We start from the raw sequence: 13779 nt of genomic DNA, 5'->3' as shown, positions 1-13779 counted from the left end.
ATCTCCAAGGCAGCCAACCTCCCTGTCCAAGCATCATGTCCTCCTCGGGTGGTATATCTACTGATGCCGCCCACAACGAGGCTGGCAGTCAGGATTCCACCATAACCGCGGGGTTTGACTTGCCCTCTGTGGACCAAGTACTCGCAAGCCTGTCTGGACCATCTAGTTCGCTGCCAACCCAAGACCTCAAAAAGATTGATCAAGGCAAACAGCACGACATGTTCTGTGCGCTGAAAAATGTCATCGAACATGCCGAGGGGACAACTGAAGCTGGAAACAGCTTTGACCTGAAGGAACTCCATGCATCCCTGGAGCAGGCCGATGCAGAGGCACGTCGTGGCCGTCGAGATGTCGACACACTAAGGAATGTTCATGCCATACTGGGTCATCTATGGTCGTGCAATTCTGGATATTTGATCCAGGCAGCTGAGATTCTAGCCAACGGGAGCCGAGATCGTGAGTCGTTCGGCTACCTGATAGACTTGTAGCAATGACTGATCTTTTTTAGCATCATGGCGGCTGCCATTTGGCCAATCCGGTATTCTGGAGTTTTTTCTGGAGGTGATTGCTTCGAAGCACCATGTTGAAACCACACTCTTGCTTCATTCATTGCGTCTCGTGGGCAACTCGTGTGCGGATACAGGTAAGTGGCAACGGAAGCTTGGTCTCATCAGCCAGCCTGAGCTGACATTCGTTCAGATGAGAACCGAGATATTGTTATCAAATACAACTACACGCTTGCAATTATTCGGCATTTTCTGAATCCCGATCTGATCCAAGTGGCCATCCCTGTGATCTACAACATCTGTATGGATTACGGTGAGGACGCTTTCCATTCATGGAAAAAAAAAAAAAAAAGGCAAGACAAACTGTTTACTTACATCAGACACAGAGCCTGCGCATGCCCAAATGGCAGCCAGTAGGACGGCGTATATCATTTTGAGACTGCTCAAAGATGGTTGTTCTATCAAGGATAACAGTGCCCTACTCAGCTTCTCATATGACCTCATTGAGTTGGCATCCGAGCAAGGTACTGTTATACCATATCTTATGAATTTCTTTCTTCTCAACTAACATGAGATACTCTCTCAGCCGAGGGTATCGAGAATTCTCCCGATGGAACAATTCTCCTGCTCATCCAACTTGCCTTGGACGAAAATACGACCTTTGAGTACTACTCGCCACTAGTCAACTGCCTCTCGATGTATCTTGAAAAAGAAAGGTTCCAGACTGCTTGCATTACAAATGGTGTAGTCGGAGAAGTTCTATCTGTTCTGCGCCGGTCTTATACCATCGAAGTCGATTCCTCTTCCGAAAATACCAAAACTCTTGCTCAGCTGCGACTGAAGACGAACCAAGCTCTTGCGGAGGTCTCCGCCTCGGCAGTGTTTGCCGAGTACTATCCTCTTGATTCCGAGCTCTCGCAAACTCTGAAATCCTGGATCGTTGCCAGAGAGGATCAACTTCAGATCTGTGCATGCGTGATGCTTGGCAATCTGGCTCGGTCCGACGAGGTCTGCCGGGTCATGGTACGTGATCTCAAGATCCACGAGGAACTTATCACTGTTCTCAAAAGCAATTCCCGCGGTGCTGTTCTTCATTCTGCGCTAGGGTTCTTGAAGAACCTGGCAATCGCTGGCGACAACCGAACAAGCCTCGCAGAAGCAGGCATAATTTCTGCTGTGTCCAGCCTTTGGGAATACGAATCTGTTCCCCAGGTCCAGTTCTCAGCTACAACGATTGCACGCCAAGTTATCATATCATCCACGGACAATATTGCCCGACTGCTAGCCCCGCTCTCAGATGACCCCGACTCTCCCGCCCATCGCAAGACATACCTTTCTTTACTTCTGTCGTTGTTTGAGAAGACAGATTCGTCCCCAATCAAGACCGAGATTGGGCGTACTATTGCTTCGATTTGCAGGACTGTGAGCCCAAAGGCTCGCGATGGCGATGAGCAAGCGATTCTGTTGTTGGAAAAGCTCTATACCCTCCACGAGGGAATTGCCCATCCGGTCGGTGCAATGATTACGCAATCTCAATGGCCTGTGGTTCGGAGTGAGGGCTGGTTTGCTTTAGCTCTAATGGCGACTAACAAGTCGGGATGTGTTGCGGTGGCAGACTGTCTTCACAACGAGGACGTGACCGAGCTGCTCAAGACCACTCTGGCTGCAGATACATCTAACCAGGATGAAACAGACGAAAGAGACCAAACCCAAGTGACCAAGGATCGTGAAAATTCTGTTGTCCTTGTGCAAGAGCTGTTGAAGAATGAGGTGGGAACACCCCTGAGCCTTTCGTCATTTATTATCCATACTAACCTCACGACAGTCTGGCATATTGTCAGTGGGCTTTCGGGGCATGATTGAAGATCTGGTAAAAGAACATACCTCGCGGCACATGCAAGGTACCAAGGACGCTTAGAGAGCAGATGAGCTGAGATATACATGGCCCTAACGAATATGACGTGGCAATGCTGTCAATGTGGTAGATAGCGATAGCGATGATCTCTGAGAATGAACGTTGGGTCCATAGGTTATAGATGAATTGCATTGTGAAGCCACAGCGGGCCTCTACGTGTTGTGGGTCAGCGACTTACCCAAATTCATACTTTCGTTGTGATAATCGATCCAGTGTTTTGAAGCCGGAAGATGGTGCGGTGACCTTGGCACAGATACTATGACAAGCTACCAAGGTAGTATAGCGCAGACTACAGATCTACAACCGAAGTCTCAAGACATCACCTCACACATTTCAGATCTCACATCCCCTTCCGATTAGGAATGATATAAAATGGTCATAGAAACACTCAAAGAATACAGTGACAAAAGAAAAGGTAAATGACACAGGACCTCACGCCGCAGCATCACAGCGTTTCTCTATCATGTCACTGTGATGAATCTACAGGTTCAATGCATGCCCCTTGTACATCGGATGTTTAGATGCCCAGAGTGAACTCAACGCCAACGTCGATCTCACGGGCCATCTTGACGACCTTGGAGAACTGAACAGACTTCTCAGCGGCGGTCTGCAGGTCCTCAATGGAGAAGATCTTCAGGCCGGACTCGTTGATCTATAAGATGTGAGTGATATGTTCTATATGAATTTGGATGACTGAAAAGGAAGGAAGCTTAATCATACCAGCTTGTGAGCTTGCTCCATGTTGGTACCCTGGAGACGGGCGATGATGGGGGTACGCAAACCCATCTCGTTGACGACGTTAATCAGACCCTGTGCGATGGCATCACAGCGAACGATACCACCGAAGATGTTAACAAAGATGGCAGACACCTTGGGGTCGCTGGTGATCAGCTCGAAAGCGCTCTTGATGGCAGCGGGGGTGGCACCACCGCCGACGTCAAGGAAGTTAGCGGGGCTACCGCCGTTCAGCTTGATGATATCCATGGTAGCCATTGCAAGACCGGCACCGTTGACTAGCTTGTATTAGCGCACAGCTGTGCAGAGTCTGGAAGGATCCTTACCCAGGCAGCCAATGTCACCATCCAGCTTGATGAAGTTCAGGCCGTGTCTAGATGAATGTCAGATAAAACGCCACTTGTTGTTTCAACCCCCATGGTTTTCCACATACTCGGCAGCCTTGACCTCATCGGCATCCTCCTGGGTGGTGTCGCGCCAGTCGAAGATCTCCTTCTGACGGAACTCGGCGTTCTCATCAAAGCCAAGCTTGGCGTCCATGGCCAGAACCTGATGATCCGAAGTCTCTGACAGGGGGTTGATCTCAATCTGAGTGGCATCCCTCTCCATGAAGACCTTGTAGAGGTTCTGGATAGTGCTCGTGGCCTCGTCAATGCACTGCTCGGAGAAACCAAGTTCGGTCGCGATGTTGCGGGCAATCTCATCGGTAACGCCAACGTTGATGTCAACGGCGGTTGTGATAATAGCCTCGGGGTTCTCCTTGGCAACGGTTTCAATATCCATACCACCCTGCGACGAGGCGACAATAACAGGGCTCTGGGTACCACGGTCCATCAGAACGGCGAGGTAAAATTCACGGCGGGCAAACTTGCGCTCGCAGATGTAGACGGAGTTGCAAGAACGGCCAGCAGCCCCAGTCTGCTTGGTGATGAGCTTGTGGCCGATCATCTGGTCGGCGAACATCTTGGCCTCGGTAGGGCTGGGAACAGGAATGAGTTAAAGCCGAGTCCAATATCAACAGCAGGCGTTATTGCTACTCACGAGTAGATCACACGGACACCGCCCTTAAGACCATTGTCGAAGTGACCCTTACCACGGCCACCAGCGAGGACCTGGGCCTTGATGACCAGATCGTCGTTACCTGGGACCAGGCGTTCAGCAGGGCGCAATGAAGGGGGGAAGAGTAACAAAACGGGTGTATGTACCGATCGACTTGGCGACAGCCTCAGCCTCCTCTGCAGAGCGAGCGACTTCACCCTTGGGAACACCGACACCATACTGTTCCCTTTATCAGCAACCCGAGGGGGGGGTCGAAAAATAGGTTCCTCCAACGCGACCGAGGGACCGGGACGCCGTTCACATACCTGCTTCAGAAGTCGCTGACCCAGATATTCGTGAATGGACAGATTCCGCTTCTGCTGCTGAGCAAGACGGGCCTGGACGGACGACTCCTATTGTGATTTGATCGTATCAGTCAAATGTCGACAGAAGCCGGGCACGGCCCGATCGCACGACATCGGGAGGGTCTCACCGTCGCAGCCCTGAGAGCCGCGGTAATGGGGCGACCACGGGCGAGCTTGTACATGATGAATAGGCGGGTGTGAGAGGAGAGAGTTGGGTCAAGGGAGAGGGCGCAAGTGACGAGAGAGCCCTTGGGGGATGGATACAAGTCGGATCGGGAGAACAGCTTTCTTTTTCTCTCGGGATGACATTGCGTCGCGGTAAAATCGGGTCTCGCAGCCCGGGAGCCAACCACAGCCCGTCCCTGGCTGACTCAGCCCCGCCTCGGGCGCAGGCGCGAATATCTCACGGAACCTGGCTGTGAGTCGGTATTCTCTTCCTGGCTACTTCCCAGCGCGTCAAATTCAATTACACAATGATTGATGGCCATGACATTTGATAAGGTCTCTTTGGCACAGAAAGAAATCATCTCATGTGCCCTCTAATCTAGACATGTACACAAGATCGGCAAGATTCGCTCTTCGAATCTCATTTGCCCACGGCATTGCGGAGCTTCGACAGCTTGAACATGTGCGTCAGGACTCCGCCAAACAGACCTGACCAGGCCCAGCCGCCGACCAGAAACCAGATGAGCCAGCTGCGATGACCTTCCCAGATCCAGGTCTTGCGACCACGTGCCCAGGGCCACAACCAACGCCACGGTGCCGATCCATGCAGCACTTGAGCGACAACGCTCTGCGCGTAGGCTTCATTGGACATGGCATCGTCCTGGCTATGTGTTACACGGCGAGTGTATTCGCTCTCGATTGGCATATACAGAGAGTTCGGCTTCAATGTGCGCTCAGTACGTGCAATGCGAGATTGCACTCCTCCCGTCACGATCGTGGTGACATTGACCCTAAATTATCGCCTGTGTCAATACTGGACAGCAATAATGGCCGGTTGGATCTGAATTATGCGTACCCATGCGGGGCCAGCTCAACTCGGAGAGTGTCGCTAAACGAGTGGAGTGCCGCTTTGGATGCGTTGTAGACTGATCCAAACACATAGGGGATGATCTGCTGGGCGTCAGCTGTCGTCGTCTCTTGTGTTTTTTGAGTCGAAATGACAGAAATAAAATAAGGAGACAAACCCCGGCTATCGAGCCAACTTGGACAATAGTGCCCTTGGCCTTCATCAGGAGTGGCAGGAAGATTTGGCACATGGTGATGACCGCAAAGAGGTTGGTCTCGAACGTCTGGCGTGCCTCCGATAGCTCCACCTCCATGGCAGGCACTGTGTAGTCTGAAGTTGTTTTAGTTTTCGCAAGACTTGATGTTAGCATGCAGCGACAGACATACTTCGGCCCCTGGTTATGCCCCCATTAGCCAAGAAGGGCCCGGAAGAGAGATGGAGGGACTCACGCATTGTTTACCAAGTAATCAAGGCCCTTATCGCCCAGACGAGTCTCAACTTCTGCAAAGCACGCCTTGGCGCTCTCGAGGTTGTCGACGACCAGACTTAGGGTCTCGATCCCAAGCTCAGCCAAGTCGGAGATTGTGGCCGCCTCTCGGGCCGTGGCCAAGACGCGTAAACCATTCCGATGGAATTCTCGCGCGAGGGCGTTCCCGATGCCGCCGGGAGAGCACCTATCGCCGTCATTAGCAAAGCCCTGCATCTTTACGCCGGCAGCACTCGCCCTGTGATCAGTACAGATTTGCGGTTATCCACGACTCCTGACATGATGGATATGGATCCCAGGGTAGATGCGATAATAAGGATCAAAGAGCATCCGATGTCATTTACGGGTGCAGATCCAGTTTCAGGACCCCGGCTTGTGGCGTCGAAGTTGAAATGCCTCGGCCCGTCACGAGGAACTGGGCCACACCGCCCTAAGCCCTATTGCTTCTCTGGGATCCTTTGCTCTGTGCATACATATCTTTATATGTATCGGTGGAATATCTTCTGAATAAAGCCTAGATAACCTGAAACCTCTCCCAGACAACTGTAACGGGCCAGTGCCCGATGTGGATCACGTAAGGCATATACCTACTACCTAGGTAGGTATCCATCCATGGATATATACACAAAACCCCCAGCTGCCACAGTTAGACTTCCTTTCCCTAAGATTAATGTAAACTGCTAGTCCTATTGAATTAATTCGGATACGGCCCCTCATAACAACAATCTTCAAACTGGATCTCCTTTGCAAACACCCACCTATATATATACTTGACCATCGCTAAAGCCGTGCATCGTTTTATTTGGGCTGAGTGATGTTTATCTTGAATATGTGATTATGTCTCCGTGGCCAAGAATGTCTTGATACCCACCGCTCTATCCCAGGTCTTTTCTATATATCTAGTTGGAATAATGCAGAGTCTATCAGTCTCGATCCATGACCCGTCGGAGCCAACTACTAGGGTGGGCAGAGTGGAGAGCGCTTGTGCCGAAACCCGAGAAACCCAACCGCAACAAATCACAGCGTCCGCTGCCATCCTGCGGGAAAAGTGTATCCGCATCGCAATGATCATGCTCGACGTAAAATCTTTCCGCTGGAATTCGTTCATCTTGCCGAGATCGTCAATGCCTTCTTTTCTCCGCGTTTCCGACTGGCGAAGACCTCTTACGTCGACCTGGGCGCAAGCAATAGGCCTCGCGACATCGTCATTGGAAGCCCACTCATCAAGAGAGGAGCAGTCTGGGAGCACTCATTCAATGGGCCGTGTCGATCCCAGCGTTAACTCTCCAAGTCTCCACGCATAGGAGCTACACATACTTCGTTGGCCCCCGCCGTGTATGGAGATCGCACCCAGCTTGACACCATTTCCCGATGATTAGTTCGCCTCCCGGCATTCCCACAGCCCACTTAATTGCTTCCGAGCCCCCAGAATTCCCGCCCATTTTGCTGTCATCCGCGAGAGGCCGAGGACTCGCGAAACGGGGAGCCCCGGGCAATACACGGTTGCGCTCGGCATTGCCTCCGATCGCTGCCCTCATCGACTCGACGTGACTTGCCATGGCCTCTGAGCTTCGAGTTCCTCGACACATGAGGAGCCCCGGCGACGATGGGTATCGCACACCGACTATTGAGGATGCAGAGCGCACACTCTCGATTCTCGGCGTCGGAGACAGCCCCGGTAGCCTCGCGCGAGAGGTCCACACCTCAGCTTTGGAGTCTGCTCTACAGAGAGCGCCCTCACGAGCGACTGAGAAAACCACCAACGGGGAATATAACCGTTGCGTGGAGAACGACGGCGTCAATCTGGGACGAAGTAATGACTCGCCGACTTCTACCCTCAGCTGGAAGAGACGGATTCGCCACGTTACTTGGGCATACTTCACGATCACCATGGCCACCGGCGGCTTGGCCAACGTGCTATACGAAGGTAACTGCCGGTCCATATCTTTATTGGCTGATGCTAATCCAACGTAGTGCCATATCGCTTCCGTGGTTTGAATACAATCGGAATTGTCGTGTTCCTGATTAATATTGCATTGTACCTTTTTGTCTGGGGTCTCTTGCTTGCAAGATTCTATTATTATCCATATACTTTCAAAGCCTCCTTTTTGCATCCGACAGAGTCTTTGTTTGTCCCCGCCTCGGTGGTCTCATTCGGGACCATCCTGATCAACATCTCCCAGTACGGCCCACAGAATGCCGGGCCATGGTTGCTCGAAGCGGTGGGTATACTGTTTTGGATTGATGCCATTCTTGCCGTGATATTTTCAGCGGGCATCTATCTCATTCTGTAAGATATAGTGCTCCTGCCGAGCTGGAAAACCCATGCTGACTCGCTTTAGATGGTCAACACAGACATTCACGATAGCTCAGATGACTCCAATTTGGATATTTCCCGCATATCCCATGCTCATCATCGGGCCTCACGCGGGGATACTGAGTGCAAAGCTGGAGCAATCGCGCTCGCTACGCATCATCGTCGGAGGGACGACTATCCAGGGTGTTGGTTTTTTGGTGTCGCTGATGGTCTACTCAGCCTTCATCTATCGACTTATGACTCAAAAGCTTCCTAAAGAAAATATGCGACCGGGTATGTTTGTTTCCGTAGGACCAAGTGGTTTCACAGTGGCTGGGCTGGTGAACATGGCATCCGAAACCAAACGCTCGTTCCCGTCTGATTTTATGGGCAATGGGGCCCTCGCTGCGGATGTGGTGAGGGTGATGGTTGACTTTGCTGCTCTCTGGCTATGGGGGTATGTATATTTTTCGGCCGACTCCGTTGGTTCCAGCGTTGACGTTGTGGTAGATTGGCAATCTTCTTTTTTATAATCGCAAGTGCGGCCCACTGGTCAGCAATCAGTCATGGTCGAATGGTCTTTTCGATGACCTGGTTCTCGTTTGTGTTCCCGAATACTGCCTTGATCACGGCTACCTTCGCCATTGGCAAGGCATTTTCTTGCAATGCTATCAACATCGTCGGGTGCGTGGCTGTCTTCCCACTGCTCCTGATATACTTTTTTGTCTGTTACATGATGGTGCGGGCCATCGTGACGCGTCAGATCCTGTGGCCTCAGAAAGGTGAAGATAGGGATGAGGGTGGCTTCGAGATCCAGCAAATCAAGGCACAGGCAGAAGTCCCTGGCACGAGTGCGACTGTGTAAGTCTCTAGAGCGCCGGAAGGACTTGAGGCTACGGCTTGGAAATTCTTTTAGTGCTGTGCTGTCATGTCATATGATTCCCCTTCTCATTCTGGTTACATCGTGTGTGAATATAGTAAATATGTAGAAACCTTGTGTCACAAATAATGATATCCCACCTAAGAAAATATTTCGAGCAGTAACCTTAGTATAAGCGAGGCTTCATCGATATCTAGAATACCGGTTGAATGCAACTGGGCTCCCAGTTCTCGTCAAAGCACCATATCTCCACCTCATCTAAATTGACCATAATCACAAAATCACTGTCACCAAATATCAAATGGCAGTCCATAAACGGCACTTCCCGCAAGACCATGTGTCGATAGAAGCTCGTCTGGGAAGGGGTGGAAGGAGATGCAGGAGAATCAGTAGGAATAGGTATAAAGGAAGTGCTCGTCTTCTCGATGCCCAGAATCATCAACTCATGAGTGGACTGAGTGGGAGCATATATCAAGCCCTGCTCTAGATGGGCGAGAGTTGAGATGTTTGGAAGAAACGGTAAAGAGTGGACTGTAACCTGATCACCCTCTAGAGCAAGATATAGCATCGCATGGCTCCAAGTTCCCCATTCACTTTCTTCTGATCTGGTTCTACGTCTTCGTACGATGACGCTGCTCTGTCCATCGCTCAGATCTTGCGCAAGAGCAAGTATCTGATCGGACCATCCGTCAAGCTCAACCAAGGGGAATAATTGATCCTGCGAGAAGATGGATCGAAATCTGTTGGATCCGACCAAGGCATATTTTTCAGTGTGAAGTCGATGAACTGGGGGCAAATTGCCCGGAAAGTCGTCATCCGAATCGGGAGCGTCATGGCTGTATTGTCTACAGAAACGGACCACGGTGAATTGGTCTTCGACGGGATGTAGTGCTAATACAAAGATGCAATCTCCGACCTGCACGGTGCGGGCGATTTGCGTATCAAAGCCCCACTGCACGATGTAGTCACGGTAACTGAGCGCAATCTTGAGTCCATGGACAATGAAGTGTTGGAACTTTAAGGAGGATAATCGGAATGATTGATGTTCCTGGGTGTTGAGATCCCAGGCATGGCAATACCCTCGGGTGGAGACGGCGGCGACAAGTTGTTTGGAGATCCGGAGCTCAGCTAGCTGCTCTCGGTTTTCGGTGGTCAGCCGAGTCAGTCTTCCTGACCAGAGATGCAGAAGTGTGATGGACGTGCGCCCATCGGAGCCTTCCAGCCAGGCGTAGATACCGTCTGAATACCCCACTCCGCGGAGGTTCATCAAGGTATCATGAACGGCGGACAACGGAGATGGCAGTGAAACCTTGGCAGTTGGTTGGCCGCGTTCCATTCGAAGTCGTTTCTTGATCGCCGAAGTAAAGCCCGAGACGGGTACTTCCTTGCCCGAGACGGCTCGCACGGCGACACCTAGCACTGGAGGCGAAGAGAGTACTCGTTGCCATCGACGCGAGACCCTCTGCAGCAGGACGACATCCGCCAGATCCATGTGCTCTGCGATGAGAGCCACAATCTCGAGGGGCAACTTGCCTAGCAGATCACACTGGAAGGTCTTGTCAGCCGTGCGATATTTCACTTCTCGCCATTCGTCTGGACGTAGTTGGTCCAAGATCCCATGGCATCTGGAGATAGTCAGCAGGGGCATCTACGACCCTTCGGCGAGGACAGATACATGACTCGACGACTCTGGTTGGGCAGACACGCGAAACAAGAAAGGATGGCCTGAAGATCTGAATCCATGAGGGTGGGATGCGAGAGTGGGATGAATGATGAAATGTGCAGGCATAGGCACAGGCGCAACGAGGAGGGAGGCGAGCGTCAGATAAGCTGAATACTTCAGCTGCGTGGGACCGGAGCTGCCATGTACATGTAGATCACCATGCGTCTGTCGCTAAGCTCTCGCCGATCAGGCAAAGAATAAGGGGGGAAACAGAGCAAAAAAGGAATACAAGGAAGGGTGTCAGCGCTGACGACCTCGGGATGGAGGCTGACGGTTATCTAATAAGGCCGGGCGGGTTCTGCAAAAAAGCTGAGTGTATATCGGGTGGAGCAGCAAAGGTCTCATTCCTTTCGACAGCCCCCTTTTCTTCTCCACCTCCCATCGCTTCGTCCTCCGCGGTACGCCCTGTGTCTCTTCCCCCTCAGCCTCATCGCCCTGTGCCCACCCAGGCCATTCTCTCGAGTCCATTTCTGCTGGGCTTTTGGGCTTCGGCTGCGCAGCCGTCTTGCGCATTTCCGCCCCCCTTCTTCCCCGCAGCCTCAACCTCAACTTCGACCTTGCGCAGACTTCGTGCTAGTCTATCCAGTCGTTCCTGGTCCTCAATTCGGTGGCGCGATGACAGACCAGATGTTATTGCTTGGTTGATCTGCGCCTCTCCGGGCTCCGCGAGAATTATTCTATTCCCACGTTTTGCCGCCACGAGCGTCCCAACGGTCAACGCATCCGAGCTGCAAACCCCTCCGATCCTGGGCCCGACCCAGTTCGATATATATTGGTGCCTATCGCCGGTTTGCCAAGTGTCGTCACTTCGTATACCCTGATCTCTCCTGTTTCGCGCGACATGAGTGGTCTCGCCGATCCTCCATCCTCCAGGAACGTCTTCGCTGGGCCTGCCCCCGGTAAAACACGAAACCTCCCGGTCCTTTCATCTTCCGCCCAACATTCCCCCAGAGCGATGGAAATCACCCCGCCCTCCTCCGGCGCAGCCGGTGGTGCGCCCGTTCACGGCAGTCCCGACGGCGACCGCGGCGCGATCAATACGAATGGCGCAGAAACTGGGAACCCGGGTAATGCCCCCAACCCGGCTGTTGGGGCAGCAGCAGCAGCACAGCAGCCCAAAGTGGTACAGACTGCGTTTATCCACAAGCTATACAAGTATGCCCTTGAATTTGAGTCCCTGAAACCCCATGTCGCCAACCTGCTAACCCTCTGGGCAGCATGCTAGAAGACTCCAGCATCCAGCACCTCATATCTTGGTCCAATACTAATGATAGCTTTGTGATGTCTCCAACATCGGAGTTCTCTAAAGTCCTAGCGTCAGTCCCAATTGCTTCCCTGTTTGAATCGGCATTCGCCACTGACGTTCCTAAAGCCAATACTTCAAGCACACCAATATATCTTCTTTTGTTCGACAGCTGAATATGTATGGATTCCACAAAGGTGTGTTGAACCGATGGTTTTGCTTCCTATGCAAGACGGCAGCCACTGACAGCATCTGGCAGTGAGCGATGTGTTTCACACGGGGTCTCCAGACTCTGCGCTTTGGGAATTCAAGCACGGCAATGGCAATTTCAAACGGGGTGATCTTGTTGGCCTACGAGAAATCAAACGGCGTGCTTCTCGACATGCCTTGATCCATCGCGACTCGTTTCCTGGTCACAAAGCTGCCACATCGCAGCCGGGTACCCCTGCGGAGCCTGTCCCGGATGCGACTGAAGCTAGACTGATGAATCTGGAACACTCTCTGTACGATATGCACAATCGTATGATTCGTGCTGAAGAAGGCAATGTGGCGTTGAACTCGAGATGCCAGAATCTGACGGAGGGTCTTGCAAAGTGTTATCATGTATGTTTGTCATTCATCACCGGGGTGTCCTCGCTAACCATATCGCAGTGGACCCATTCCATCTCTCGCTTTCTTTCAGCTGTGGTGCCTGATAGAGAGAGTCCGCTCTACCGTGAAAGTATGTCAAAAAGCCGCCCATGTGTTTCAGTGCCTTATCTGATAGTGCTCCAGTCTCGAACATGCAAAGAGAGATGGAGAAACATCTCGAAACCGTGCGTGCTATAGAGACTTCTCACGAGAATCTCATGCCGCCCCGCCAACCCTACTTTGGGAATATGCCCGTTGAATCTGGCCCACCTCTATCTCCTCGCCAGTTACCCCAAGATGATAGTCGGCGCCAGTCTATGATTCGGCCGCCCGTTCCGCCGCATCTTGCAGTTTCACCTCGTCGATATGGTTCTATTGGGGGTGCCAATGCTCCTCCTGCTTATAATCGGCCCCAGGCTCCTCCGGTTGCGCCTCCGCAACAACCGGCACCACACCCCTTATCAATCTCCACTCCTCCGGGGCCTAACCTTGGCCGTCGCCATACTTTTGCGGACATTCGCCAGCATGATTGGCCACCTACAGGCACCTCTCCTTTTCCACAAGGCCCCACTGCTGGTGGACCTTGGCCTTCGTCACCGCACCGGACGCCAGCCTCCAGTGATCAACAAGTCCGGGATGTTCTTGCCCAGTACGAAATGGGTGCTCCTCGACGGCTACAAGACCAATCCCTTCATGCCACTCCACCAGCGCACGCCGAGCCCTCGCCGTCAATGCTTAGCGCTGATAATGGATGGTCGCTTGGTGGCTCTCGATATGCCCGCCAAGAATCATCTCTACCCGCAACTCGTCGCTCCAGCATGGCAAGCAACGTGCATTCACTACTGAACCCCGCTGATACTGCTGAACGACCCGACGAGGATCAGCAAATGGGCGAGGACCGCAAGCGAAAGCGACTGGAATGACTCTCCTGATCGACTCTGTAGTCCCT

The 13779-nt window shown here is 52.2% G+C and overlaps 6 protein-coding genes across 6 annotated transcripts; 3 read left to right on the top strand and 3 right to left on the bottom strand.

The window, feature by feature from the left end:
* Positions 1-35: 35 nt before the first annotated feature.
* On the top strand, positions 36-2424 carry N7459_006082 (uncharacterized protein; the record flags this gene model as incomplete). Its single annotated transcript, XM_056945266.1, has 6 exons — positions 36-456; positions 509-643; positions 700-819; positions 893-1030; positions 1093-2276; positions 2332-2424. 6 exons carry the CDS (start codon positions 36-38, stop codon positions 2422-2424), a joined length of 2091 nt encoding a protein of 696 aa, XP_056799601.1.
* Positions 2425-2938: 514 nt separating this feature from the next.
* Positions 2939-4741, bottom strand: N7459_006081 (succinate--CoA ligase (GDP-forming) subunit beta; the record flags this gene model as incomplete). The annotated part of the gene is made up of 8 exons (XM_056945265.1): positions 2939-3073; positions 3142-3434; positions 3483-3529; positions 3590-4135; positions 4198-4297; positions 4362-4434; positions 4521-4607; positions 4688-4741. 8 exons carry the CDS (start codon positions 4739-4741, stop codon positions 2939-2941), a joined length of 1335 nt encoding a protein of 444 aa, XP_056799600.1.
* A 404-nt stretch (positions 4742-5145) lies between these two features.
* On the bottom strand, positions 5146-6274 carry N7459_006080 (Glucose/ribitol dehydrogenase; the record flags this gene model as incomplete). The annotated part of the gene is made up of 5 exons (XM_056945264.1): positions 5146-5515; positions 5581-5675; positions 5750-5901; positions 5958-5965; positions 6021-6274. 5 exons carry the CDS (start codon positions 6272-6274, stop codon positions 5146-5148), a joined length of 879 nt encoding a protein of 292 aa, XP_056799599.1.
* Positions 6275-7645: 1371 nt separating this feature from the next.
* On the top strand, positions 7646-9219 carry N7459_006079 (tellurite-resistance/dicarboxylate transporter family protein; the record flags this gene model as incomplete). Its single annotated transcript, XM_056945263.1, has 4 exons — positions 7646-7985; positions 8033-8348; positions 8401-8811; positions 8865-9219. 4 exons carry the CDS (start codon positions 7646-7648, stop codon positions 9217-9219), a joined length of 1422 nt encoding a protein of 473 aa, XP_056799598.1.
* Positions 9220-9427: 208 nt separating this feature from the next.
* N7459_006078 (F-box domain protein) lies at positions 9428-10882 on the bottom strand (the record flags this gene model as incomplete). The annotated part of the gene is made up of 1 exon (XM_056945262.1): positions 9428-10882. The coding sequence occupies one exon, from the start codon at positions 10880-10882 to the stop codon at positions 9428-9430; it is 1455 nt and encodes a 484-aa protein (XP_056799597.1).
* A 916-nt stretch (positions 10883-11798) lies between these two features.
* On the top strand, positions 11799-13753 carry N7459_006077 (heat shock factor family protein; the record flags this gene model as incomplete). The annotated part of the gene is made up of 6 exons (XM_056945261.1): positions 11799-12112; positions 12175-12273; positions 12330-12397; positions 12460-12803; positions 12852-12921; positions 12975-13753. 6 exons carry the CDS (start codon positions 11799-11801, stop codon positions 13751-13753), a joined length of 1674 nt encoding a protein of 557 aa, XP_056799596.1.
* Positions 13754-13779: the final 26 nt, after the last annotated feature.

The sequence above is a fragment of the Penicillium hispanicum genome, assembly GCF_028827665.1.
Source record: "Penicillium hispanicum strain IBT 35686 chromosome Unknown utg000005l_segment0_segment0, whole genome shotgun sequence".
Taxonomy (NCBI): Eukaryota; Fungi; Ascomycota; class Eurotiomycetes; order Eurotiales; family Aspergillaceae; genus Penicillium; species Penicillium hispanicum.
The sequence above is the reverse complement of the archived record's forward strand: the minus strand, read 5'-3'. Positions and strand labels throughout refer to the sequence as shown.